The 25,124-nt window shown below is 50.7% G+C and overlaps 1 protein-coding gene across 2 annotated transcripts in view; it reads right to left on the bottom strand.

Annotated features, from left to right (window-relative positions):
• The window catches only part of PMVK (phosphomevalonate kinase), a 57,810-nt gene extending 42,494 nt beyond the window's left edge, over positions 1-15,316 (bottom strand). Inside the window, exons 1-5 of one of the 2 annotated variants that reach the window (NM_001168416.1) lie at positions 15,144-15,316; positions 12,471-12,534; positions 8,393-8,545; positions 5,108-5,237; positions 3,770-4,311 (exon numbers count right to left, since the gene is read on the bottom strand). In NM_001168416.1, the coding sequence (NP_001161888.1) occupies positions 4,175-4,311; positions 5,108-5,237; positions 8,393-8,545; positions 12,471-12,534; positions 15,144-15,238 (579 nt within the window). In that variant the 5' untranslated portion in view covers positions 15,239-15,316 and the 3' untranslated portion in view covers positions 3,770-4,174. Of the gene's footprint in view, positions 1-3,769; positions 4,312-5,107; positions 5,238-8,392; positions 8,546-12,470; positions 12,535-15,143 lie in introns of those variants that run through there. The other variant, XR_014842722.1, reaches the window with a different exon arrangement.
• Between the last annotated feature and the right edge of the window lie 9,808 nt (positions 15,317-25,124).

The raw sequence follows: 25,124 nt of genomic DNA, 5'->3' as shown, positions 1-25,124 counted from the left end.
CAACATGGATGGAACTAGAGACTCTCATACTAAGTGAAGTAAGTCAGAAAGAAAAAGACAAATACCACATGATATCGCTTATGTCTGGAGTCTAATATATGGCACAGATGAACCTCTCCACAGAAAAGAAACTCATGGACTTGGAGAATAGACTTGTGGTTGCCAAGAAGGTGGCGGGGGGGCGGGGGGAGTCCGGAGGATGGACTGGGAATCTGGGGTTAACAGATGCAAACTATTGCCTTCGGAATGGATAAGCAATGAGATCCTGCTGCACAGCACTGGGTACTATATCTAGTCACTTGTAATGAAGCATGATGGAGGATAATGTGAGAAGAGTGTATGTGTGTGTGTGTGTGTGTGAGAGAGAGAGAGAGAGAGAGAGAGAGAGACTGGGTCACTTTGCCATACAGCAGAAAATTGACAGAACACTGTAAACCAATTCTAATGGCAGTAATAAAAACCATTAAAAAAAACAGGAGAAGAAGAAAAGAAAGCAAATCAGGAGTTCCTGTCGTAGCGCAGTGGTTAACGAATCCGACTAGGAACCATGAGGTTGCAGGTTCGGTCCCTGCCCTTGCTCAGTGGGTTAACGATCCGGCGTTGCCATGAGCTGTGGTGTAGGTTGCAGACGCGGCTCGGATCCCGCGTTGCTGTGGCTCTGGCATAGGCCGGTGGCTACAGCTCCGATTCGACCCCTAGCCTGGGAACCTCCATGTGCCGCGGGAGCGGCCCAAAGAAATAGCAAAAAGACAGAAAAAAAAAAAAAAAAAAAGAAAAGAAAAGAAAGCAAATCAGAGGTTGGCTCAGGATGAAGGTGGGGGGGTCAGGGAAGCTTTGCAGGGAGGGATGTGGCCATTGTGAGGGTGATGATGCTTTCATGGGTATGCACAAATGTCAAAACTTATTAAATACGTGCAGTGTATACTTTAAATACGTGCAGTGTATACTTTAAATACGTGCAGTGAATACTTGCCAATTTTACCTCAACTCAGCAGTTTAGAAGTGGAATAATAAAAGTTTTAAGAGAGTTAGTGCTACAAATCATTATTAAAAAAAAAAAAAAAACATACACATAATACTAAAAAAAATGCCTTAAGAGCAATACTCTGAGATCACAACCAAAGACAAAGTTAGCAAAGCCTAGCAGGGTAGGGAGAATGTCTTAAAATAAAAGCAGTGAAAGCTCTCTTTGTAACATAGGGTATCAAAAGCCAACGTTATTATTGATTTTTTTTTTTTTTTTTTTTTTGCGTTTTTGGGCCCCACCCTCGGCATATAGATGCTCACAGGCTAGGGGTCGAATCAGAGGTGTAGCTGCCAGCCTACACCACAGCTCACGGCAACACCAGATCCTTAACCCATTGAGCAAGGCCAGGGATCGAACCCACATCCTCATGGATCCTAGTCAGATTTGTTTCTGCTGCGCCACGACGGGGACTCCTGATTTTGATATTTAGAAAAATATCAGGTTTTTTTTAAAGTGTGGAGAAGCTTCAAGTCCAGAAGAAGTGACTCCGGTTAGCCACTGGGACTTCCCATGCTGAGCAGTATCAGTGCCAGCCTGTGAAAGGGTGCAGGGTGGACCTGCTAGCTTCCCAAGTCACACCCTGTGACTCGTCCAAATAGCCAGATCGAGGAACCAAGTCAGCACTGCTACCAGGGACAGATGAGAGCCACCAGCCGCACCTCCCCTTCTCTGCTTCATCCCTGCCTCCTTGATGTTTAAACTTAACAACGACCAGCATCATCCAGCAATCGCACTGAAGGAAAGGAAATCACGATCTCAAGGAGGTGTCTGCACCCCCACGTTCACTGTGGCATCATTCACCACAGCCAAGACATGGAAACAACCCAACTGTCCATCAATGGATGAACGGATCACGCAAGGGTGATACACACACACACACGATGGAATATTATTCAGTCAAAAAAGAGGGAAACCCTCCCTTTGGCCACAGCATGGATGGACCTTGAGGATATGATGCCAAGAAAAATAAGTCAGAGAAAGCCAAATACGGTATGATCTCACTTATATGTGGAATCTAAAAAAACTGAACTCATAGAAATTAAGAGTAAGATGGTCGGTGCCCGGGGCCAGGAGTTGGGAGAAATGCAGAGGCGCTGGTTAGAAGCTCCTAGAGCCTCATGGATACTAGCTGAATTCCTTTTTTTTTTTTTTTTTTTTTTTTTTGTCTTTTTGTCTTTTCTGGGGCCGCTCCCACGGCATATGGAGGTTCCCAGGCTAGGGGTCGAATCAGAGCCATATCCACCAGCCTACACCAGAGCCACAGCAACATGGGATCCGAGCCATGTCTGCAACCTACACCACAGCTCATGGCAATGTCAGATCCTCCACCCACTGAGCAAGGGCAAGGATCGAACCTGAAACCTCATGGTTCCTAGTCGGATGCATTAACCACTGAGCCACGACGGGAACTCCACTAGCTGGATTCTTAACCCACTGAGCCACAACGGGAACTCCAATCACATTCACGTTCTGAATGCCCACCGTGGGCTGACAGCTGTGGGAGGCAGGGCTACAACTGCAAGACAGATGTAGCCCCAACCATCAGGGAGTTTACCTTCCAGTGAGAAACCCAGAGGGAAGACAAGTTAACAGAACCTGGTGACCAATTAGCAGGGGGTGGGGGTGGGGTGGTCAGGGGACACAAAGGAGCCAACAATGACAATGACAACGACGATGACGACAGTCAAGCTTACTGTCCTGGTTCACAGAAGAGCCAGGGGACCAGTATCGGGAAGACGCGATCCAGGGAGGAACGTGTAGGGTTCAGTTTGGGCCACAGTGCAACTGATGGAATTTCTGTGGCCATCCGCTTATTGGTGAGAACTGACAGAATTTGTGGGAGGAGAATGAAGCCAGGGCCAGGGAGTTGGCAGGCTCAGGCTAGGCCTGAGGATGGTCAGCAGCCATGGGACTTTGCACGTACCCCACAGGCTCATGGGCAAGGGGCGCTGGCAGGAGACAGGTGGCCTATGATCTGGTTGGAGCACCGACTCTTATAACCCTCTACCTTGGGAAGGTTGTTTCACTTCTCTGGGTCTTTGGCATCTGCTAAATGCACAGGAAAATACCCTCCTCACATATTTCACAGGGTGGCTACAAAGAATCTGGAAGAAATTCAGACATCAGAGTTCCTGTCGTGGCTCAGTGGAAACGAATCTGACTAGGATCCATGAGGATGCAAGTTCGATCCCTGGCCTCACGCAGTGTGTGTTAAGGATCAGGCACTGCTGTGGCTGTGATGGAGGCTGGCAGCTACAGTTCTGATTGGACCCCTAGCCTGGGAACCTCCATATGCCTCGGGTATGGCCCTAAAAAGATGAATAGAATAGAATAGAACAGAATAGAAATTCAGAAATTGTTTTAAGGCTATATAAATAAAAGGGGTCAAGTCCAAGGCCTTCTATGGGAAAGCAGAGGCTCAGGAAGCTCACAGTGACTCACCAAGGGCCACACCATGGTTATCAGGCACCATCGAGCTCTGGTCCCTCTGGGTACTTGCTGGTGGCACTTTCTGTGGAACACTGAGCCTCTCCTGGGGCCATCCCAGGAGACGAGACCCTCAGACTCCAATCCTGCCTCAGACCCACAAAGGCCTGTTACCTGCGTGGCCCCGACCATATCTCTGCAGGATATGGTCCAGGCCAGATGGGAGACAGAGCAGGAAGCCACAGCCACCAGCACAAGCCCCACGGAGAGCCCACACAGGCTGGGTTGGCGTCTAGGAAATGAGAGACGGCCAGCTCTGAGCAGGTGCTCCAAGGAGGTTTATTAGCTTATACACTGGGGAGCCCTGGGCTCTTGCACAGAACAAGGGGCTGAGAGCATCCGGTCAGGGAAGCAAGGCCGCTGCTGGCTGACAGGCCTGGTACCCATAGAGATGGTGATGCTTCAGTTTTAAGCACAGCCAACTCACCCCCAACCCCCTCGCTCTTTAAGTCTCCCTCTAAAGAGGTAGGGCTGTCCTTTCCATAAAGAAATGAGGTCCCCGGTGAGTTCCTAACCTGTCTGATGCCTGACAGCACCCAGACACCAGACCCAGGCCCTCTGTCTGCTCCTCGACCTCCGCCAGCATCAGTGACCCTATGTCCAGCACAGTCAGCGCCCCTTTACCCCGGCAGCCCCCGACACACTCCTAGAACATGCCAGCTAAAGCCTGGAGTGAACAAATTCTATCAGGTGCCCCAACTGCTCCTCCAGGTGCTGCTCATCTCCGTGGTTCTCGATGACCCAATCGAAGGCCCCGAAGTCGTCCAGGCCACACTCTGACTCAGCATCATCCACCCCTGCGGAGAAGGCCCGGCGAGATCAGGCCCCAGCCCTCCCAACGAGCCCCGCCCGGAGCCGCCCTCTCCTGAACCCCCCTCCACCCCTGCAGAGCCTAGCTCCACTCACCCCAGAGGCACCTCCCTGCCCCCTGAAACACCAGGGAGAGCAGGGTTGGCAGGCCACAGACACCTGTGCCTCCAGAGGGGCCCGCTGATTTAATTCTTCACTTGCCAGTGCCATCACAAACCACAGACAACCCACATGACCATTTTGTTTTTATTTTATGTCACACTGGTGGGGTCAACTGTTTTCCTTTTTTTTCTTTCTTTTTAAACAACTGACTACATGTTTATTTCACTTGGCCCTTTCTTTATTTCCTTTTTTTTTTTTTAGGCCACACCTGTCGCATATGGAAGCTCCCAGGCTGTGGGTCGAATCTGAGCTACAGCTGCCGGCCTACGCCAAAAGCCACAGCCACGGCCACACAGGATCCAAGCCACATCCTCGACCTATGCCTTAGCTTGTGGCAACGCCAGATCCTTAACCCACTGAGCAAGGCCAGGGATGGAACCTGCGTCCTCATGGGTTGGGTTCATTCCCGCTGCACCATAGTGGGAACTCCTCCACTCCACTTTTTAATCTGGAGGCACTCCTGAGCCCCAGACCCCTCTTTCTAACCTCTCGCTCACTCCCCACAGCCTGCCAGGGAGATGACAGAAGACCAAGAGCACAGGGGGAGTGGGTGGCCTGGTCCTGAGCGGAGGTGGCAGGCCTGCAGGCTGAGCTGTGAGGCAGAGGTTGTGAGCGGCTCACCTGGTATGAACACCCAGCCCCGCTGCTGGCGGCTCTGCTCCGTGGCCACCACTCGGACCGTCTGCGTCACAGCCCCATAGGTCTCCTGAAACCACTGGATGTCAGACAGTCTCCGAGTGTCACTCACCAGCTGCAGGGAAAGGACACGGTCACGTGACCAACAGGACACGCTGCAAGGAGCAGCAGGCAGGGCACTGGGAGGGGAGAGGGGGAATGAGGAGAAGACCCTGACTCACTCTGAATATGTAGAAGCGAGGACCAGAGAACCCAAGCAAGGGTAGCCGCGGTCCCTATAATCACCCAACCAACGGGGACAGATATCCCCTCCTCCCTCCAGGCAGCCCCCCTGGATTGCTGCAGCCCACAGCCTGTTCTGCCCATGCTGTCTTCTACGGCTGTGTCGGTCGCTGAAGCTGAAGAAGAGGCCTTAGGCTCTGAGATCAGCTCAGCCGGTCCAACACACTCATTTTACAGATGAGCAAACTGAGGCCAGAAACAAAGATAGTCTAATCAGTCCCTCCCCCTGCACCTTTTAAAACATAAATGTGGGAGTTCCTGCTATGGTGCAGCGGGTTAAGGACCCGGCATCGTCTCTGTGGCAGCAAAGTTTCGATCCCCAGCCCAGCACAGTGGGTTAAGGATCCAGAGTTGCCACGGCTGTGGCAGAGGTCACAGCTACGGCTCAGACTGGATCCCTGGCCCGGGAATTTTCGTATGCTGTGGGTGCAACCAACAACAACAACAAAAAAAGGAAATATGATTCATGTCCCTGCCCTAAACCTCTCAAAGGCTTCCCATCAATCTAATAAAATCCAAAGCTCTTGCCCCAAATTGCAAGGCCCTCTAAGATCTGGTGCCTATTTCCCATCATCTTCCCTTCATTCATTCGGCTGCAGCCAACTGACATCCTTGCTGTTTCTTAAACATCCTCAGGGCCTTTGCACGTGCTACTCCCTCTGCCTGGATAATCACGAGGTAGGCTCCCATGCTTCATCGAGGTTTCTGTGCAAACATCACCTCCTCGGAGAGATTGTCCCTACCACCCTAGCTCCCTTCCTGTCCCTCATGATTCTGTTTATTCTTCTCTGAGCACTATGTATTCGAGAAACTATCACTAGTGATTTGTCTGCTTATTGTCTAATCTGCCCTCTGCAGAGTCAGCTCCAGGAGGGGGAGGCCTGTGTTTCACTCACTGCTCTACCCCTGGCCCTTAGCACTGTTGGACACACAAGGAGCTCGCAAGACTCTATGTTCAATGAACAAATGAATCAGTGGAAAAAAAAGGCCAGCTGTCCTTGTCTGTGCCGCCAACATGTTCATTCACCCAATCATCAAACAACTACGAGGAGTTCCCATGGTGGTGCAGTGGAAATGAATCCAGCACACAGTAGGTGTTTGGTATCGTACTTTTTTTTTTTTTCTTTTGTCCTTTTAGGGCCACACCTGCGGCATATGGAGGTTCCCAGGCCAGGGGTCAAATCAGAGCTGTAGCCACCAGCCTATGCCACAGCCACAGCAACGAGGGATCCAAGCCATGTCTACGACCTACACCACAGCTCACAGCAAAGCCAGATCCTTAACCCGCTGAGCGAGGCCAGGGATCAAATCCGCAACCTCATGGATGCTAGTTGGATTCGTTTCTGCTGCACCACAACAGGAACTCCCAAGGACAGCCTTTTGAAACTTAGACCAGATAACCAGCCTCTCCTCTGCCCCCAAACCCTCCCGAGAGTCCCCATCTCATTCAGAGAGCACTCCGGGCTCTTCCTGCACGATTTGACCTCACCTCCTGGCACTCACCCCACACCCACAAAAAACCCATTTCGATCACTGTTTTACTTCCTTCAGGTCCTGCTCAAATGTCATGACACCACTGAGGCCTTCCCTGATACCCTACTGTTTTTCTTTTTCAGTGACACCCGTGGCCTCTGGAACTTCCCAGGCCACGGAATCAAATCTGAGCCACAGCTGCGACTACACCACAGCTGCAGCAACACTGGATCCTTACTTAACCTATTGCGCTGGGCTGAGGATCAAACCAGCGTCTCCACAGAGACAGACCAGACCATTAACCCTCTGTGCCACAGCGGGAACGCCCCTGATACCCTTAATATAGTAGCAACCCGCTCTCCTCATAGCCTCGGCCTGCTTTATTTCGCCCTTTAGTGTTCATCTCCACCTGACACATTCCGTACTTATTTAGGGGCTAACTCCCTTGAACCCCCAGCTATGCTATAAGTACCCTGAGGGCAGGGATTTCATCAGATTCTTTTTTTTTTTTTTTTTTTTTTTTGTCTTTTTGCCATTTTCTGGGGCCACTCTAGCAGCATATGGAGGTTCCCAGGCTAGGGGTCGAATCAGAGCTGTAGCTGTCAGCTTATACCACAGCCACAGCAACGTGGGATCCGAGCCACGTCTGCAACCTACACCACAGCTCATCGCAACGCTGGATCCTTAACCCACTGAGCAAGGCCAGGGATCGAACCCGCAACCTCATGGTTCCTAGTCGGATTCGTTAACCACTGAGACACAACGTGAACTCCTTCATCAGATTCTTAAGTGATGCATCCCCAGATCACCTGGAACCAGGCCTGGCACAAGAAGATACTGCTGGACACGAGAACAATTGAGAAAGGAGAAGGGTGGAGTTCCCGTCGTAGCTCCTCGGAAACAAATCTGACTAGCATCCATGAGGACATAGGTTTGATCCCTGGCCTCGCCCAGTGGGTTGGGGATCAGGCATTGCCGTGAGCTATGGTGTAGGTCACAGGCGGGACTTGAATTCCAAATTGCTGTGGCTGTGGTGTGGGCCAGCGGCTACAGCTCCAATTAGACCCCTAGCCTAGGAACCTCCATATGTCGTGGGTGCGGCCCTAAAAAGAGAAAAAGACAAAAAATAAAAATAATAATAATTAAAAAAGGTCACTCCGGGGGCTGTGTGGTGAGTGGATCGTAAGGGAAAAGAGCTGAGGTGGGAACCAGTGCAGGGGCTACTACAACCATCCAGGGGAGAGACGGCAGGGCCTGGACCAGGGAGGGGACAGTGGGGAGAAATGAACGCATCTGACATATATCTGGAGAGAGGCAGAGGGCTGGGGAAGCAGATTTTTCTTTCTTTCTTTCTTTTTTTTTTTTTTTTTCCTCCTCAGTCACGCCCAAGACATGCATAAGATCCAGGGCTAAGGATGGAACCCATGACACAGCGACAATGCCGATCCTTAACCTGCTGAGCCACCAGGGAACTCCACTCCTGATTTTCTTAATGCTGCCATAGAGCCCACTTACCCAGATGGGCTGGGAGACGCCCTCCACGATCTTCCTGCAGAAGAAACCTGGGTCAGCCTGGCGCTTCTCCTGGCCCCAGCGGATCATGTCCTTCCGATAGGACTCCTTGTAGGTGCTGGCGTCCAGGAGTCTCTGGAAGTCCAAGCCATGCTCCTGCCCAAAGCACGTCATTGTGGTTATGCCACCAGCCTCTCAACCTCACCGGTCCCCCCTACAACAGAGGAAGGGCCGTCCCTCCCCTCACCGCCCTTCCTGAAGGCTGAAGCAAGGACTCATGAGGGGGCCCTTGGGACAGAGATCTGCATGGGAAAGGGCCCGAGAAGCTAAGAAATCCCAAACACTGGCAGATGGATAATCCAGAAGTTGTTTCCGTTTGTCTCTAAGTGTGTGATACAGTTTTCTCTTTTGCGACACTTTTACCTTCCCAATTATTTCTGGCTTAAACACTAATCCTGAAATTAGCTGGCCTCCCTTGGGCACAGGCTTAGCCTTCCACTGAAGTGGAAACTCTGAAAACAGCGCCTTCCATGTCCTTCCACTACCCCTTCTGGCATTGCCTGTCCCCATCCCAAAGCCCAGGAGACGTGGCTTCCCTGTGTCTCTCCCCTCGCCCTCATCTCCTCCCTCATCCCCCAATTCCTGGCACCTTTGCTGAACCAGCATCACTACATTTGGCTCGGGGCACTCCTGGACCCTGGGGTAGGAGGGGCTACTCTGAGCACCCTGGGGAGCTGCTACTCTGAGCACCCTGGGGAGCTGCTTCCAGACCCGGCCTTCCCTTCTCCAGAGGCAAAGACAAGCAGGAGGGTTCATTCAGAGGGCCTCAGGATGGGAGGGAGTTTGAAAAATGTCACGTGGTTCAGTTTTCAGCTCCCTAGGAACTCACTGGAGCAAGATCCTCTCCCCAAAGACTCCGCTTCTTGCTGTGCAAACTTGGGGAGCAGGGGGGGCATGGCCCTGCCAGTCAAACCACCTATGTGCACTCTGTTCCAAAGTTAAGGCTTGCGGCCACCTCCTGTTTATAAACTAGCTTCCCATGTATTTTTTTTGTTGTTGTCTTTTTTTTAGGGGCACACCCACGGCATATGGAGGTTCCCAGGCTAGGGGTCCAATCAGAGCTGTAGCTGCCAGCCTACACCAGAGCCACAGCAACATGGTATCCGAGCCACGTCTGCGACCTACACCACAGCTCACAGCAACACTGGATCCTTAACCCACTGAGCGAGGCCAGGGATCGAACCCTCAACCTCATGGATGCTGGCCAGGTCCATCAACCGCTGAGCCATGACGGGAACTCCCCATGTACTCTTTACCACAGAGGAAGACTGACCACCAGGAGCATTATGGTCTGCTTGGCAATTATATCCCCTACTGCCATTTAAGAAATCGATGCATTAACATTTCATTTGGAATTTGTTTTTTAATGGGCGTAAGGGACGAAGTGATGCTGGACATAAAACAGCAGGGACAGGCTGGCCTATCAGTCTCCTACTAGGGTTATATTTATGTATTTCTTTTCTATTTTTTTTTGGCCTCTCCGTGGCACATGTAGCTGCCGGGTCAGGGATCAGATCCGAGCCACAGCTGCAACCTATGCCGCAGCTGTGGCAACACGGGATCTCTTAACCCACTGTGCCAGGCTGGAGCTCAAGCCTGCATCCTGTGCTGCAGAAATGCCAATCCTGTTGTGCCGCAGCAGGAACTCCTCCTACTGAGGTTTTAGAAATGCCAACTCCTGCCCACCCACCCTCTAGCTTGGCTCATTGGTCTGGATGTTTGGAAGTAGATCAGTGGTTTTCAAATGGTTCCTCTGAGCCCTGGAGTCTGGAAGCGCCCAGGCCCCACTGGGGAAAGCTGAGTACCCCCCAGCTCCAGAGCTGCTCCCTACCTATCTACTGGATACAAGGCATTTCTGCATTCAATTTCATTTGGGAAAAGTTCCCACCAAAAAGTAAATAAATAAACATTTGAGGAGTTCCCACTGTGGGAATCAGGATTGGTGGCATCTCTGCAGCACTAGGACACGGGTTCCATCACTAGCCGGGCACAGTGACTTAAAGGATCCAGCGTTGCAGCAGCTGCAGGCCTAGGTTGCAACTGCGGCTCAGATCTGATCCCTGGCCCAGGAACTCCATATGCTACAGGAGAGTCAAAAAAGAAAAAAAAAAATTTTTTTAACCATTGGGAGTTCCCATTGTGGCTCAGTGCTTAAGGAACCCAACTAGTATTCATGAGGATTAGGTTTGATCCCTGGTCTCACTCAGTGGGTTAAGGATCTGGCAATGCCACGAGCTATGGTGTAGGTCACAGACTCAATTCAGATCCAGTGTTTCTGTGGCTGTGGTGTAGGCAGGCATCTACAGCTCTGGTTCGACCCCCCGACTGGGAACCTCCATGTGCTACAGGGGCGGCCCTAAAAAGACAAAAAAGACAAAAAAAAAAAAAAAAAACCACACACACACAAAAAAAAAACCACCGAATTTCTTAGCCCCCAGGATCCCTCAGGCTGCTCTCCTAGGAATGAGTCTGCTGAGCTGGTGGAAGAAGACCCAATGGCTCAGGAGAACACTTCCCATGGAGATGGAGCTGTCACGTGGAAGGAGGTGACAGATTCGTTTTGTGTGGACCCAGAACACCAGACCCCAGTCACCTGACTAAAGTGCCAGGAGCACAGGCCCCTGGAAAGGTGCACCTCAAGGTCAAGGACAGACATGTCAGCCAAGAGCAAGTTCTTCACTGTGTAGGAAGCGAATCTCACCCTCCAGGTTCCCTTTCTGAAGTCTAAGGTTCTGCGAGTTTCTGTTTATTTTTTACAATCCTTTTTTTTTTTTTTTTTTTTTAATCTACATGGCTCAAAATTCAAAAGCTATTCATCATGTACAGTGAAAAATCTCTCTCCCTTCTCTGTTCCCAGCCGCATAGCGCCCCTTCCTGGAGGCAACCAGTGGTACTGTCTCTCATGGCTTTTACACATTCCAAGCATCTGGAACAGGGCTGAATGCACCCCATAAGGCAGACACCCCATAAATACATGCTGAGTGGTTGAATACCTGAGCAAAGAGTCACAATGTGGCCCATTTTTGTACAAATATAGCATTCTCTACACACTGTTTCGCATCTTGCTTTTTTTCACTTAATGTATCTTAACTCCTGTGATTCAATTTCTAAGGAGAGGAGTTCCTGTCGTGGCTCAGTGGTTAACGAATCCAACTAGGAACCATGAGGTTGAGGGTTCACTCCCTGGCCTCGCTCAGTGGGTTAAGGATCCGGCGTTGCCGTGAGCTGTGGTGTAGGTTGCAGATGTGGCTCAGATCTAGCATTGCTGTGGCTGTGGTGTACGCCAGCAGCTACATCTCCAGTTCATCCCCTAGCCTGGGAACCTCCAAGTGCCGAGGGTGCAGCCTTAGAAAAGAAAACAAAAAAAAAATTTCTAAGGAGAGAATTCCAAGGGTTGTAGCAGGCCAGCTCTGGGTAGGGGGCTCGGCGGGGGGTGGGGAAGGGGGAGTGATGTGTGCTATATTTTTTGAGTAAGGGAACATACCCTTACTAATAATAGAGCATTAGAGCTGCCAACCTGTATCTACAGCCTTTTTTTTTTAGTCTTTTGTCTTTTTAGGGCCACACCCGTGGCATATGGAGGTTCCCAGGCTAGGGGTCAAATCGGAGCTGTAGCTGCTGGCCATAGCCACAGCCACACGGAATCTAAGCCACATCTGCGACCTACACCACAGCTCACGTCAACGCCAGATCCTTAACCCAGTGAGCAAGGCCAGGGATCAAGCGCACGTCCTCATGGATACTAGTCAGGTTCATTACCACTGAGCCACAATGGGAACTACGCTACAGCCGCTACAGCCGTTTCTGGACATACTTTCCTGAACACACCCTAGGGAGGTGGCCTAAAGTGAGTAAGACCAGCTGGAAAGAAACTTAAGCTGAAAATGCCCTCCAAAAGGTCTACCTATAGAAAGCAGAAAGCTACCTGCCACCCTGCTAGTGACTCAAATACCAGCACAGCAACCAGAGCCCAGGAACCAGCTCCCTCCAACCCAGTGGATGTCGCAGAGCCACCACCTACCTGAGCATACTGCTCCTTGAGTGGGCCCGAGAGCCGGAGGATGGCACAGACATCAGCTCCGAGCCTATGAGACAGGGAGATCAGAACCCGTTAACTTAGAGCTTCTAGCCCCAGAAGAGAGGTCCAGAGGAATGGAACCCCATTTCTACTTTTTTTTTTTTTTTTTTTTTGCCTTTTTAGGGCCGCACCCGTGGCATATGGAAGTTCCCAGGCTAGGGATCCAATCAGAGCTACAGCTGCTGGCCTACACCACAGCCACAGCAACTCCGGATCCAAGCTGTGTCTACGATCCACACCACAGCTCACAGCAATACCGGGTCCTTAACCCACTGAGGGAGACCAGGGATCAAACCTGCATCCTCATGGCTCCTAGTCAGATTCACTTCCGCTGCGCCGAAACAGGAACTCCCTGGAGCCCCATTTCTGCTACTGGTATCTAGACAACTTCAACAGGTCTGTTTCCCTGACTTCCTCACCTGTCAAATGGGTATAACAGCTTCTATTCTGTCTCCTACTGGGTTACCATGAAACTCAAATGGGAAAGAGCCCTAACAGGTAAAACAAGTTAAATTATAATTAACAGTATGAACATCCATGCCTGGCAATATTCTGGCTGGATTAGGTTTCCCTGCACCTGTAACCTCACGGCCAGGGGTATCTTGGTCTCAACTGACTTGGTCACTACACATAAATAACTCATTCATTCAGTTGTGCAATTTGCTCAACCACTGGTTGGGTACTACATTTGGATCCAAATGCGAATAAGATATCATGATTCCTGCTCTGACCTCAAGATGCTCACAGATTTCCTTAAACACTGACATGGCGAGACAGGTGTTCTTACTTCCATGTTTCAGATGAGAAAACTGAGGTTGAGTGAGGAAAACTGACTCGCCCAAAGCTCCACTGCAAGTAACAAGGCCAATATTGGTAAAATAAAAATAGGAATTCCCGTTAGTTAACGAACCCAGCTAGGATCCATGAGGACGCAAGTTTGATCCCTGGTCTCCCTCAGCGGGTTAAGGATCGAGCATTGCCATGAGCTGTGGTGTAGATCACAGACATGGCTCGGACCCAGCACAGCTGTGGCTGTGGTGTTGGCTGGCAACTGTAGCTCCGATTTGACCCCTAGCTGGGAACCTCCATATGCCATGGGTGCGGCCCTAAAAAGACAAAAAAAAACATTAAAAAAGTAAAAACTTTTTTAAAAAGCCAGGATTTAGGTCCTGTGTCTCAACTAAGTGCCAAGAATTATTCCAAGCCCTTCATGTACATTATCTCATTTAACCCTATTACTGACTCCATTTTACAGATGGCAAAACTGAGGCACACAGTTCATAAGAAACTTGTGCAAGATCACACTCCAATAAGTGGTGAGTCAGGATTTGAATCCCAGCAGTCTAATTCCAGAGCCTGTGCTTCTGACCACTATTTGATTTCTGTGTTTGGGGGTGAAGAGAAACAAAACTTAGGAGAAAGTGGCAGACACTTAGTGGTGAACGATTCAGGTGGCAAACTCTGCCCTGGGCTTTTCCACAACCTCTTAGAACCCCCATGGTGCCCCAAAGCAACCTCCTGGTACCCCCACCACACTGGCCCTCAAGAGGACCTGGCTTCTGTGCTCTCCAGGGCCGCATCTCAGCAAAAGTGCTCCCACACCGAACATCTTACTTGGAGAGAAAACCTGAGCAAAAGGTATTATCTGGAGAAGCAGTGGGATAAAGCAGAAGGAATTCATTCCTTGGAGCTAGACTAAAGCTGAATTTGAGTCCTGGATCTGCCAATTACTTTGTGCTCCTGGCAAGTCTGGGTCTGGGTTTTGGGGTTTGCTTGCTTGTTTGTTTTTTTGCCATTTCTTGGGCTGCTCCCACAGTACATGGAGGCTAGGGGTCTAATCGGAGCTGTAGCTGCCAGCCTACGCCACAGCCACAGCAACAGGAGATCCGAGCCTCCTCTGTGACCTACACCACAGCTCACAGCAACACCAGATCCTTAACCCACTGAGCGAGGCCAGGGATCGAACGCGCAGCCTCATGGTTCCTAGTCAGATTCGTTAACCGCTGTGCCACAACGGGAACTCCTGTTTTGTTTTGTTTTGTTTTTTAACTTTTCAGAGTGTGGGTTTCTTCATTTGTGAAACGGAGATACTGACGAATAAGACCACACAGTACCTAACAAAGAAATTTTGAGAATTAAATTATATATCCATACAGTATTTGGCACACAATAAAGGCTCAAATAAACCCCAGGTCCTAGGTGATTGTGGGGCAAAGATTTGTCTTTGGAGTCAGACACACTGGGGTGTGGGCTGAGAAAATTCCTTTATTTGTGACTCAATTTCCTCATCTGTAACAGTTACCTGGCAACACTGTCTGGAAGACTGGGAGTGGTTTATAAAAAGTGCCTTTTTTATAACTTCTTTATGCTTCTTGGAGAGACCTAACAGCTTACAGCTTCTGGAGAGGTGGGCCCCTGGTTCTTTGAGGAGGGCTGTGTGTAGATTCTCTTCAACGTGATGGTGACAATCCTGCACCTCTCGCCGCCCAGGGCTCCCCCTGCCCAGCAACATGAGGACCCCCTACGCAAAGTACACTCTATCACACCCAAACACACCCCTCGTGTCACGTGACTGGGGATCTCCCCGGTCCTCCTCCGTCCCGGCCCCACGGACACCTGCTCTGCAGCGCCTCGGTCACGAAGTCCTTCCCGGATTTCCTCTTCCCGCTGAAAAGCAGCACCAACCGCGGGACGCTTCCCAGGGGTGCCATGGGGCCGCTACGCTTTGCGATCCCTACAGCGGATCCTGAACCCTTACCCCTTAAATCGAGCCACCCGGCACAGAATGGACGCGGCCACTGGATGGAGCGGCAACAAGAAGGGGGTTCCGCCCGCCCGTCTTCTCCATGGCCGTGGAGAGGATGGTCAACCTGCACAAGTGCTTCTGTGCCTTTACACTAAAGCCTACATAAATGGACTGTGGAGAGAAAGAAGGTTAAGTCCCTGGGCAGCTTTCTCCCCTAAAGAAGCTCCCCTGCCAGAACTCATTTGGAACAGTCCAACCCGCCCAGACTCTAACGTCACGGCCTCGCCTTCTGAGCTGACGCTCGTGACACGTGAGGGGGCGGGAATTGGACGCGACTATTTTCCTCCGAGGAGGAGTGACATCTTAAAATGTCCGAAGTGACCCTCACGCTGTCTTCCACACCGTCCTAAAAAATTGTGAAAAAAAAGAATAAACGTGTTCATATTGCAGACGTTTTCAAAACTGCCTTTTTATCTGTGCATTTTAATGTACGTGTAAAGCCAATCCTTATATGCCCCACAGTGAAAATGGGTGTTTCTGGAGACGAAACCTGGCGAGGACTCGAGAGGTGTGTCTGGTGACGTCATGCTGGGGGTGGGACTTAGTCAAAAGACCTGATTTTATTGTTAAGCCGGTTTGAAAACCGGAGGGGTCGATGTGTTCGACCCTTTAAGGCCCGCGAGAAAATTCTCATCGCTTTTCTAGCCGCATCCTTCACTCCAAAGATTTTCGGAATCCACAGAGCTTGGAATGACTATAGAATAAGTTAAAAGGGGGCTTTGAAGCCACTTCTGGAAATTACCTAGTTTTATGTGGAGTCCAGCTCTCAGCCAGGAGTTCTAGGGGGAAAAATAAGGGATGCTGATCTGTCCCTTCCCTGAATTCCCAGTCCTGCCTCTGCTCCCAGCGGTTGACAGCCAGCCCGTTAAGCAATCAGAATTTCTTTTTTTGTTTTATGTATTTAATTATTTTGCTTTTTAGAGCCGCACCGGGGCATATGGAAGTTCCCAGGCTAGGAGTGGAAGCAGAGCTGTAGCTACCTGCCTACACCACATCCCCAGCAATGCTGGGTCTGCGACCTACACCGCAGCTCGTGGCAACGCCAGATCCTTAACCCACTGAGCGAGGCCAGGAATCGTGGCCTCATGGATACTAGTCGGATTCGTTTCCGCTGAGCCACAAGGTGAACTCCTGCAAGTGGAGTTTCTTTAGCTCTGGCTCTGTCACAGCTGTCCGGTAGTTCTCTGAGCTTGTCAACACAGGGCCTGCGACCCATTACTGCCTCCATCTTACAAGCTATAAGGTCATGTGCAGAGAAATGAGATGGAAAGACCTTCTTTGAGAGAAACCATTAATTCACTGAATATTGAAAACATGGCACAGGAGAAGCTGTGGACATTGAATGATCAATGGTCAGATACACAAAGATTGGACTTTGGGAAGGTCTTTTTTTTCTTGTAAACAACTCTGAAAGCAGTACACTCATCTGGGAATTTAGAGGGCAGCTAGAGGGGAGTTGTAATCCCAGCTTTGACTCTTAGCGGGAACGTGACCGTCAGCAAGTCACTCTGAGTTCATCATTGATAATGCACACCTCGCTGGGTTGCAATAAGAAGGAAATGAGGACAACACATGCTAAAAAACAATGAAAATGCTTTGGAGAGTTCCCGTCGTGGCTCAGCAGAGATGAATCTGACTAGGAACCATGAGGTTGTGCATTCGATCCCTGGCCTCCCTCAGTGGGTTAAGGCTCCGTTGTTGTCGTGAGCTGTGGTGTAGGTCGCAGATGTGGCTCAGATCCTGTGTTGCTGTGGCTGTGGTGTTGGCTGGCAGTTATAGCTCCAATTCGACCCCTAGCCTGGGAACCTCCATATGCCTCGGGTGCAGCCCTAAAAAGAAAAAAGGAAAAAAAAAAAGCTTTGGATATTCTCAAGTGCCGTCCAAATATGGAGTTGTCATTGATGCTGAGCATTGTGTGATTTTAGTTTATAATCCAACACAGGATCAGATTTCCCACCTTCAATAAGCATTTATTTGGGACTCCACTGCAAGCACCAACCCTACCACTGCCAGCAGAGACTGCAAAGGATTAAGTGCACTCACACACTCCTGCTTTCCTGAGCCACTCCTAAGAAGTCAGAACTTCCTTCACCGGAACCAACCACACCCTTGCCACTTACCCCCACTCCTCCTAGAATGAAGCTCCCTGGAATTCCCAGTGATCAGAAAACATCCCCCATGGAGTTCCCATCGTGGCTCAGCAGAAACGAATCTAACATCCATGAGGACGCAGGTTCAATTCCTGGCCTCGCGCAGGGGGTTAAGGATCTGGCGTTGCCATGAGCTGTGGTGTAGGTCACAGATGTGGCTCAGATCTGGAGTGGCTGTGGCTGTGGCGTAAGCTCTGATTCAACCCCAAGCCTGGGAACTCCTATATGCCGCAGGTATGGCCCTAAAAATACAAAAAGAAAAAAAGAAAAAGAAAGAAAAGAAAGCATCCCCAACCTCTTCTGAGGAGTTCCCTCCTGAACCCTGCCTCAATTGAACCTTGCTGTCCCCTGCTTTTTAGGCCTTTTATTCTCCCCCAGCCCTCAGACCTCAGCATACACGAACTTGCTGTCCGTGGCGTTGTCCCTTCCCAACCACATTTCAGCTTCCAGACCATTGCCCTTCTTCTTGGGAAACCCTGGCTCCTCTAAGACTCCTACTACCTGGCTAAGCTCCCCTTTCTCCCCCTTCCACGTTGAGGACTACCAGTCCTGGCAGTCATTCTCGGGTACTGAGACTCAGCCACTGGCTTCTTATCATCTTTGCCAACCTAGTTCCCATCGTCGTTCTCAGTGACTTTGCTATCAACATGATCACCCCCCATCCAACACCCTGGCAACGCAAAGCCTTGGCCTCAGTTGCCCAAAGTCTTTTTCTTCCTCTCCTCCTGAGACACTGGCTCCCATGGACACACTCTGGGCCTTGTCATCACCAGAAACCACTCGTCCTGCAAATTCACACACCCTCCCACCCTACCCTCCAAGGTCATTTGCTCAAGTTCCCCAGAGCAGTGCTTGCATCCCAGGACCACCACCAGCCCGTGAGACTGTCTAGTATATAACATCTGCTCTTCCTTCCCTCCAAAACCAAAGGGAACATCAAATAAACGAGTATACGTGGGGAGTTCCCATCGTGGCTCAGTGGCTAACGAATCCAACTAGGAACCATGAGGCTGCGCGTTCGATCCCTGGCCTTCCTGAGTGGGTTAAGAATCCAGCATTGCGGTGAGCTGTGGTGTAGGTCACAGACTTGGCTTGGATCCCGCGTTGCTGTGGCTCTGGCGTAGGCCGGTGGCTACAGCTCCGATTGGACCCCTAGCCTGGGAACCTCCATGTGCCTCAGGAGCAGCCCTAGAAAAGGCAAAAAGACACACACACACACACACAAAGTATATGTGGAAAGCTTTCCTAAACCATACAGGGCTGCACAACTATGAGGCACTATTTTGAGGGTAGAACAGGCCGGTCCAAAGGCTGGGATGCTGCTGATGGTGAGGCAGGAAGGGGGAAGGAGCAGGAGTGTCCGACAGGAGCAGACCAACCTGGGAAGGGAGTGGCCAGAGTTCCTGGGGACTGACAATGGAAGCCAGAGCTACCAGACACTGCTGCCTGTTCTTCTGGAAGATGACACTCGAGGAAGCCAGTGCTGGCCTCGGACAACAGAGAGGTACCCCCAGAACTCAGAACACAGTTATGTCTGAGAGTCACCCCTCACTAAAGGGGCAGACCATCTAAAGAGAGCTTTTTGGAGTTCCCTGGTGGCCTAACAGGTTAAGGATCCAGTGTTGTCACTGCTGTAGCTAGGTCGCTGCTGTGGCAGGGGTTCAGTCCTTGGCCTGGGAACTTCTGCACACTGCGGGCCTGGCAATAAATAAATAATAAATAATAATTTGACCCAGAGGACAGCTTGGAAGGAAGGCGCATGTGAAGGAAGCCTGATTGCTGTATTAACACACCCAGAAACAGGATGAGTCGGCAGGGGACCAGCTCTTACAGCCCTGCAGAGCCTAAAGAGGGAGACCCGGGCTTGGTCAGTGCCCCTCCAACCCTACCCAGGCAGAGGGAGTCCTGAGCAGGGGGTACCAAGGTCTGCCCTTCCCAGACAAGCCTGTCCCACAGTGGAACTGGATGCCACCCTGGCTCAGTGACATCACCAGTTTATCTTCCCATGGTTGTTGTCCAGCTGACCCCTCTACCAGTGTTGTCATTGTCAAGGTGACTTGTGACTCAGTCCTTGTGTGTTTTATGACCACTGCTTCCAGGGTGACGGAGCATGGTAGGCGTGGGACAGAATGGTGTGGGGGCTCTGAGGAAGTGGTATGACAGGGAGAGAAAAGAGGGGAAGTCTGAGTTTTTGAGAAGCTGAAAGCCCACACATTCATTCTTTTTATTCATTCATTCTTTTTTTTTTTTTTTTTTGTCTTTTTGCCTTTTCTAGGGCCGCACCCGTAGCCTATGGAGGTTCCCAGGCTAGGAGTTGAATCGGAGCCGTAGCCACCGGCCTACGCCAGAGCCACAGCAACGTGGGATCCAAGACTCGTCTGCGACCCACACCACAGCTCACGGCAATACTGGATCCTTAACCCACTGAGCAAGGCCAGGGATCGAACCCACAACCTCGTGGTTCCTAGTCGGATTCATTAACCACTACGCCACGATGGGAACTCCTCATTCATTCATTTATTCAGCTTTTTTTTTTTTTTGTCTTTTGTCTTTTTGTCTTTTGCTGTTGTTGTTGCTATTTCTTGGGCCGCTCCCGCGGCATATGGAGGTTCCCAGGCTAGGGGTTGAATCGGAGCTGTAGCCACCGGCCTACGCCAGAGCCACCGCAACTCGGGATCCGAGCCGTGTCTGCAACCTACACCACAGCTCACGGCAACGCCGGATCGTTAACCCACTGAGCAAGGGCAGGGACCGAACCCGCAACCTCATGGTTCCTAGTCAGATTCGTTAACCACTGCGCCACGACGGGAACTCCAGCTTTTTTTTTTTTTTTTTGTCTTTTTAAGGCTGCACCAGTGACATATGGAAGTTCCCAGGCTAGGGGTCGAATCAGAGATGTAGCCACCAGCCTACACCACAGCTCATGGCATGGCAAGACTAGATCCTTAACCCACTGAGCGACGCCAGGGATCAAACCCACGTCCTCATGGATACTAGTCAGGTTCATTACTGCTGAGCCATGATGGGGACTCCTCAGCATGTATTTAAATGTCTAAAATGTGCCGGGTACCACTAGAGTAAACCAAACAGAGCCTCCTATCAAAGAGCATTTATTCTCGTGGGAGACAGGCAATTTCAAGACAGCTTTAAACTGGAACAGGAGTTCCTGTTGTGGTTTAGCAGGTTAAGAACCTGACACTGGAGTTCCCATCATGGCTCAGAGGAAACGAAGCTGACTAGCATCATGAGCATGCAGGTTTGATCCCTGGCCTCGTTCAAGTGGGTTAAGGATCTGGCATTGATGTGAGCTGTGGCGTAGGTCGCAGACACAGCTTGGATCCTGAGTTGCTGTGGCTGTGGTGTAGGCCGGCAGCCGTAGCTACGATTGGACCCTTAGACAGGGAACCTCCATATGCTGACGGTGTGGCCCTAAAAAGACAAAAAAAAAAAAAAAAAAAAAGAAGTGCCACACGCAGGAGATGTCCCTGGAGGTGACAGGCTGCTGGCTTAAGGTGATGCTGGGGGACATCCAAGCTCCCATCAGACAGTGCACACACACCCCCCACTGCAGACCAATGGAAAGCTGAATTCTCCTGCTCAGTGCTTGGTCCACAAATTATTTCCATCATTATAAGGCAGAGATATCACCTTCTGTGACACAATTCAATGAGTTATGGTGCAGCCAAGATAAAATCTGAACAATCTGTAAATTAATATATAGAAAGAGGATTTCCTGTCGTGGCTCAGTGGTTAGCGAGTCCAACTAGGAACCATGAGGTTGCGGGTTCGATACCTGGCCTTGCTCAGTGGGTTAAGGATCCGGTGTTGCCGTGAGCCGTGGTATAGGTTGCAGACGCACCTCGGATCCCACGTTGCTGTGGCTGTGGTGTAGGCCGGTGGCTACAGCTCCAATTAGACCCCTAGCCTGGGAACCTCCATATGCTGAGGGAGCGGCCCGTAGAAATGGCAAACAAACAAACAAACAAAAATATATATATACAGAAAGATGTGCCTCTAGCATTCAAAGAGCATCTACCACAGTCTGTGAATACTTTTAACATCACACTCTCATTTCATCACATCCATAATGTAGACAAAGAGCTATGGAAAAAGTAAATTGAACATAGAATGATCACATGATGAGCAATTTCACTTCTGGGTATATATCCAAGAGATTTGAATGTAGGTCTCAGGCAGACATAGAACTCATGTTCATAGCAGCACTAGTTAGAATAGTCAAAAGATGAAAACAATTCACATGTCCATCAACAGCTGAATGAATATACAGATGTGATATTTACTTACCATGGAATATTAGCCTTAAAAAAGAATAAAATTCTGATTGACGCTAAATAATAATAGCAATCATGAAGACATAGGCAAAGTAAGGATCCTCCCATTTTCAAAAGAAATAGGCTCCAAAAATGTAACTAGTGTCCCCAACGATGGTGGCTACCTCTAAATCTTGAATACAGTGAGATAACAGGGTTTTGGGGGGGGGGGGTGTTTTCTTTTGTTTTGTTGGCCACTGCATCAGCAGAATCTCAATCCCCAGACCAGGGATTGAACCCAGGCCATAGCAGTGAAAGTGCTGATTTAACCACCAAACCACCAGGGAATTCCCCAGAGATTTTTTTTTTAGATATTTTTTTTAAATAGAGTCATGATTTTAAGACACAGCTTTTTTTTTTTTTTTTTTTTCCATTAGGTTATTTTGTTGAGAATGGAAACTTGGTGCTGGGGCATGAACCCACTTCAACTCCTATTAAAACCTGATTTATTGATTTCGTCTTACAGCTTTTTAACAATCTTAGTGATAAAGGTTGATGTTTATTTTCAAAAAGAGATTAAGAGACAGGCCTCGAAGTCAGGAGCTCTAAGGGCTGGCACCAGGTCGGTGTGGCTCCAAAGCCAGCATTTTCCAGGCCAGGGCGGCTTCCTGGACTGGCAGGCCCAGCCTGAGCAGGGAATGGCCACTCCATCTCCGTGTTTCTCCCCCCAGCTCTGAACGAGACACTCACCAGGCCGCTGGAAAGAATATCAAATGGTACCAGCCCAGGGTCAGGCACAGGGTGAGTGCTCTGGAAGTGATTGATGTTGAAATGAATGAGCGGATGAACAGAGGCTCTTTTGGGGAGGGTTGGGGAGGACAGCAGCTTCACTCCTAAGGCCATAAGGGCCCTCTGTGGGTATCCTCACGGCTGAGACCTCAGGACCCCACACTCAGAGGCTCTGGTTCCAGGGCAGCTCCTGGAGGCCCCTCTGTCCCTCCCAGCGCAGTCCTTGGCAGGGCCACCACCAGGCATCTCTGCAGAAGGAGGCGTGACTGAAGTCCCTGCTCAGGGGCAGCAGAGGAAGACCTGTCTTGCTGCAAGCCGCCCCTCCAGACTCACTCGAGAGCCTAAATTCCCAGCGTGAAGAGCCAGAGAGAAGAGGGGAGGCAGGAGAAACGGGAGACTCTTAGGGGTCAGCAGCCCTGGCCTCTGGTCTCCACTCTGTCCCTAGCAAGCGTGGGGACCTGGACAAGTCACTTCCCTCTCTAGGCCTGAGTTTCTACCTCTGAAAAATAAAAGAGATGGGACCAATGCTCCTGTGGTCTTCCTTCCAAGGCTGGCCTTCTCCTACCCACAAGGTGGGGCCAATCAGGTGGCAGCTGGTGGCCAGAGAGGACATGCCTCCAAGGTCAGGTGCCCCAAGTAGCTGAAGTAGACAACACACAGCCCCGGGGAGGAAGAGTTGGCTAAAGAGACCCACAGGCGGGAGTTCCCATCGTGGCTCAGCAGAAACGAATCCAACTAGGAACCATGAGGTTGCAGGTTCGATCCCTGGCCTTTCTCAGTGGGTTAAGGATCCAGCATTGCTGTGGGCTGTGCTGTGGGTCGCAGATGCAGGCTCAGATCGGATCTGGTGTTGCTGTGGCTGTGGTGTGGGCCGGTGGCTGTAGCTCTGATTGAACTCCTAGCCTGGGAACCTTCATATGCTGTGGGTGGAGCCCTAAAAAACAACAACAAAAAAGAGACCCACAGATGGGAGCTTGGACCAGCTGCGGGGTGGGTGAGGGGAGCAGCAGTACCAGACTTTCAAATGCCCACTGGTGTCCTGAGGGCTGCCTGGGGGCCAGTCTTCCTCCACTGTCACTATCCAGCTATGATAGGACCCTAGGCAAGTCACCTCCCCTCTCTCTCTCTGAGTTCTTCATCTGTATTAAAGAGGAGATTGAGAGTCTTACTTTCTTTAAGGTCTATATCTCAGTGAGATAAAAGGTAGAGGAGTTTCCACTGTGACACAGTGGGTTAAGGATCTGATGGCTAGGGCTTGGGTTGCTGCAGAGACACAGGTTCAGTCCCTGGCCCGAGAACTTCCATACACTGCTGGTGTGGCCTTTAAAAAAAAAAAAAAAATAGTGAAAGAGTTCCCATCCTGGCACAGCGGAAACGAATCCAACTAGGAACCATGAGGTTGCGGGTTCAATCCCTGGCCTCACTCAGTGGGTTAAGGATCTGGTGTTGTTGTGAGCTGTGGTGTAGGTCACAGACATGGCTTGGATCCCGCATGGCTGTGGCTGTGGATGTGGCATAGGCTGGCACTACAGCTCCAGTTTGACCCATAGTAGCCTGAGAACCTCCATATGCTGAGGGTGGGGCCCAAAAAAGAAAAAAAAAAAAAAAAAAAAAAAAAGGTAGTGAGCGTCTCCGAAGGTTTGTGGCCCTCAGAGATGAGGGGAAGGATGGCCTGTTTCTCTGTCGGTCTTGTGTTGAGGTTCCCACACTGATCCCTCCCTTTGAAGCTGCCTCTACAAGGGCCCAAGGCCTCATTCCAACTGAACAAGTATTTCCAGAGGGTCTGTTTGGCCCATGGACCAAAGAGCTTCCAAAGGGGGCATCTGACACCTCCCTCTCATACCACGTGGCCTCAGGCTTCTGCCTGTCCCGCCCCGCCTGATGGCCTGTCCCTTTGACTTTGGAAAGGGCCTCAGGGATGACCTTTCCACCCGCCACCCAGTGATAACCCGAGCCACTCTCCTCTGCCGGGTGCCTCCCCTCCAGCCCAGTAAAGGCAAGCGTACTGAGGGGGAAGAATTTTTCCAGAGGTGCCCTGCCCTGGAAAGGAATTGGGGGTGGCAGCGGGGGTGGGGCGGGAAGGACTGGGAGGTGGGGACCTGCAACTTGGTGGAGCAGAGTGGTGACCTGCTGGGAGCCTGGCTCTACCCCGATGGATCCCAGATCCTGCACAACCAAGCCCAGCAGCGGCCCCGTCCCCACCTCCCACCAAGCCCCCTACAAAACCAGTCAGCCTTTCCTCCTTCTTCCCTGGCATTGCATTGCATAGGATGCAGTCATCCACCTGTCACCGGGCAGGGAAGCTCAATGTGTCCTTGATTCCTCCCTCTCCCTTGTCCTTGTCCCATTCAAGGCCAGTCCAATCTAAGTCAATGCCGTAAATCATGCCTCTGCAGCCTCTCTCCAGCTGCTGGCTGACACCTCCTACCTACCTCCAATTCCCATCTTTCCATCCTTCCAGCTGCCAGCTGCACCACACCCAGCATATTTTCCTCTTCAGGCCCCCTGCCCCTCAATGCCTCTGTGCACGCCTCCCCATTTCCTAGAGTAAAACTCCCCCTTCGGCTTGCAGGACAATTTG

Source organism: Sus scrofa, chromosome 4, assembly GCF_054392235.1.
Source record: "Sus scrofa isolate SSC_HxYL_T2T_F1_AM1 chromosome 4, Sscrofa_HxYL_maternal_Yorkshire_Landrace_v2.0, whole genome shotgun sequence".
Lineage (NCBI taxonomy): Eukaryota > Metazoa > Chordata > Mammalia > Artiodactyla > Suidae > Sus > Sus scrofa.
This window is presented reverse-complemented; position numbering and strand designations above follow the sequence as displayed.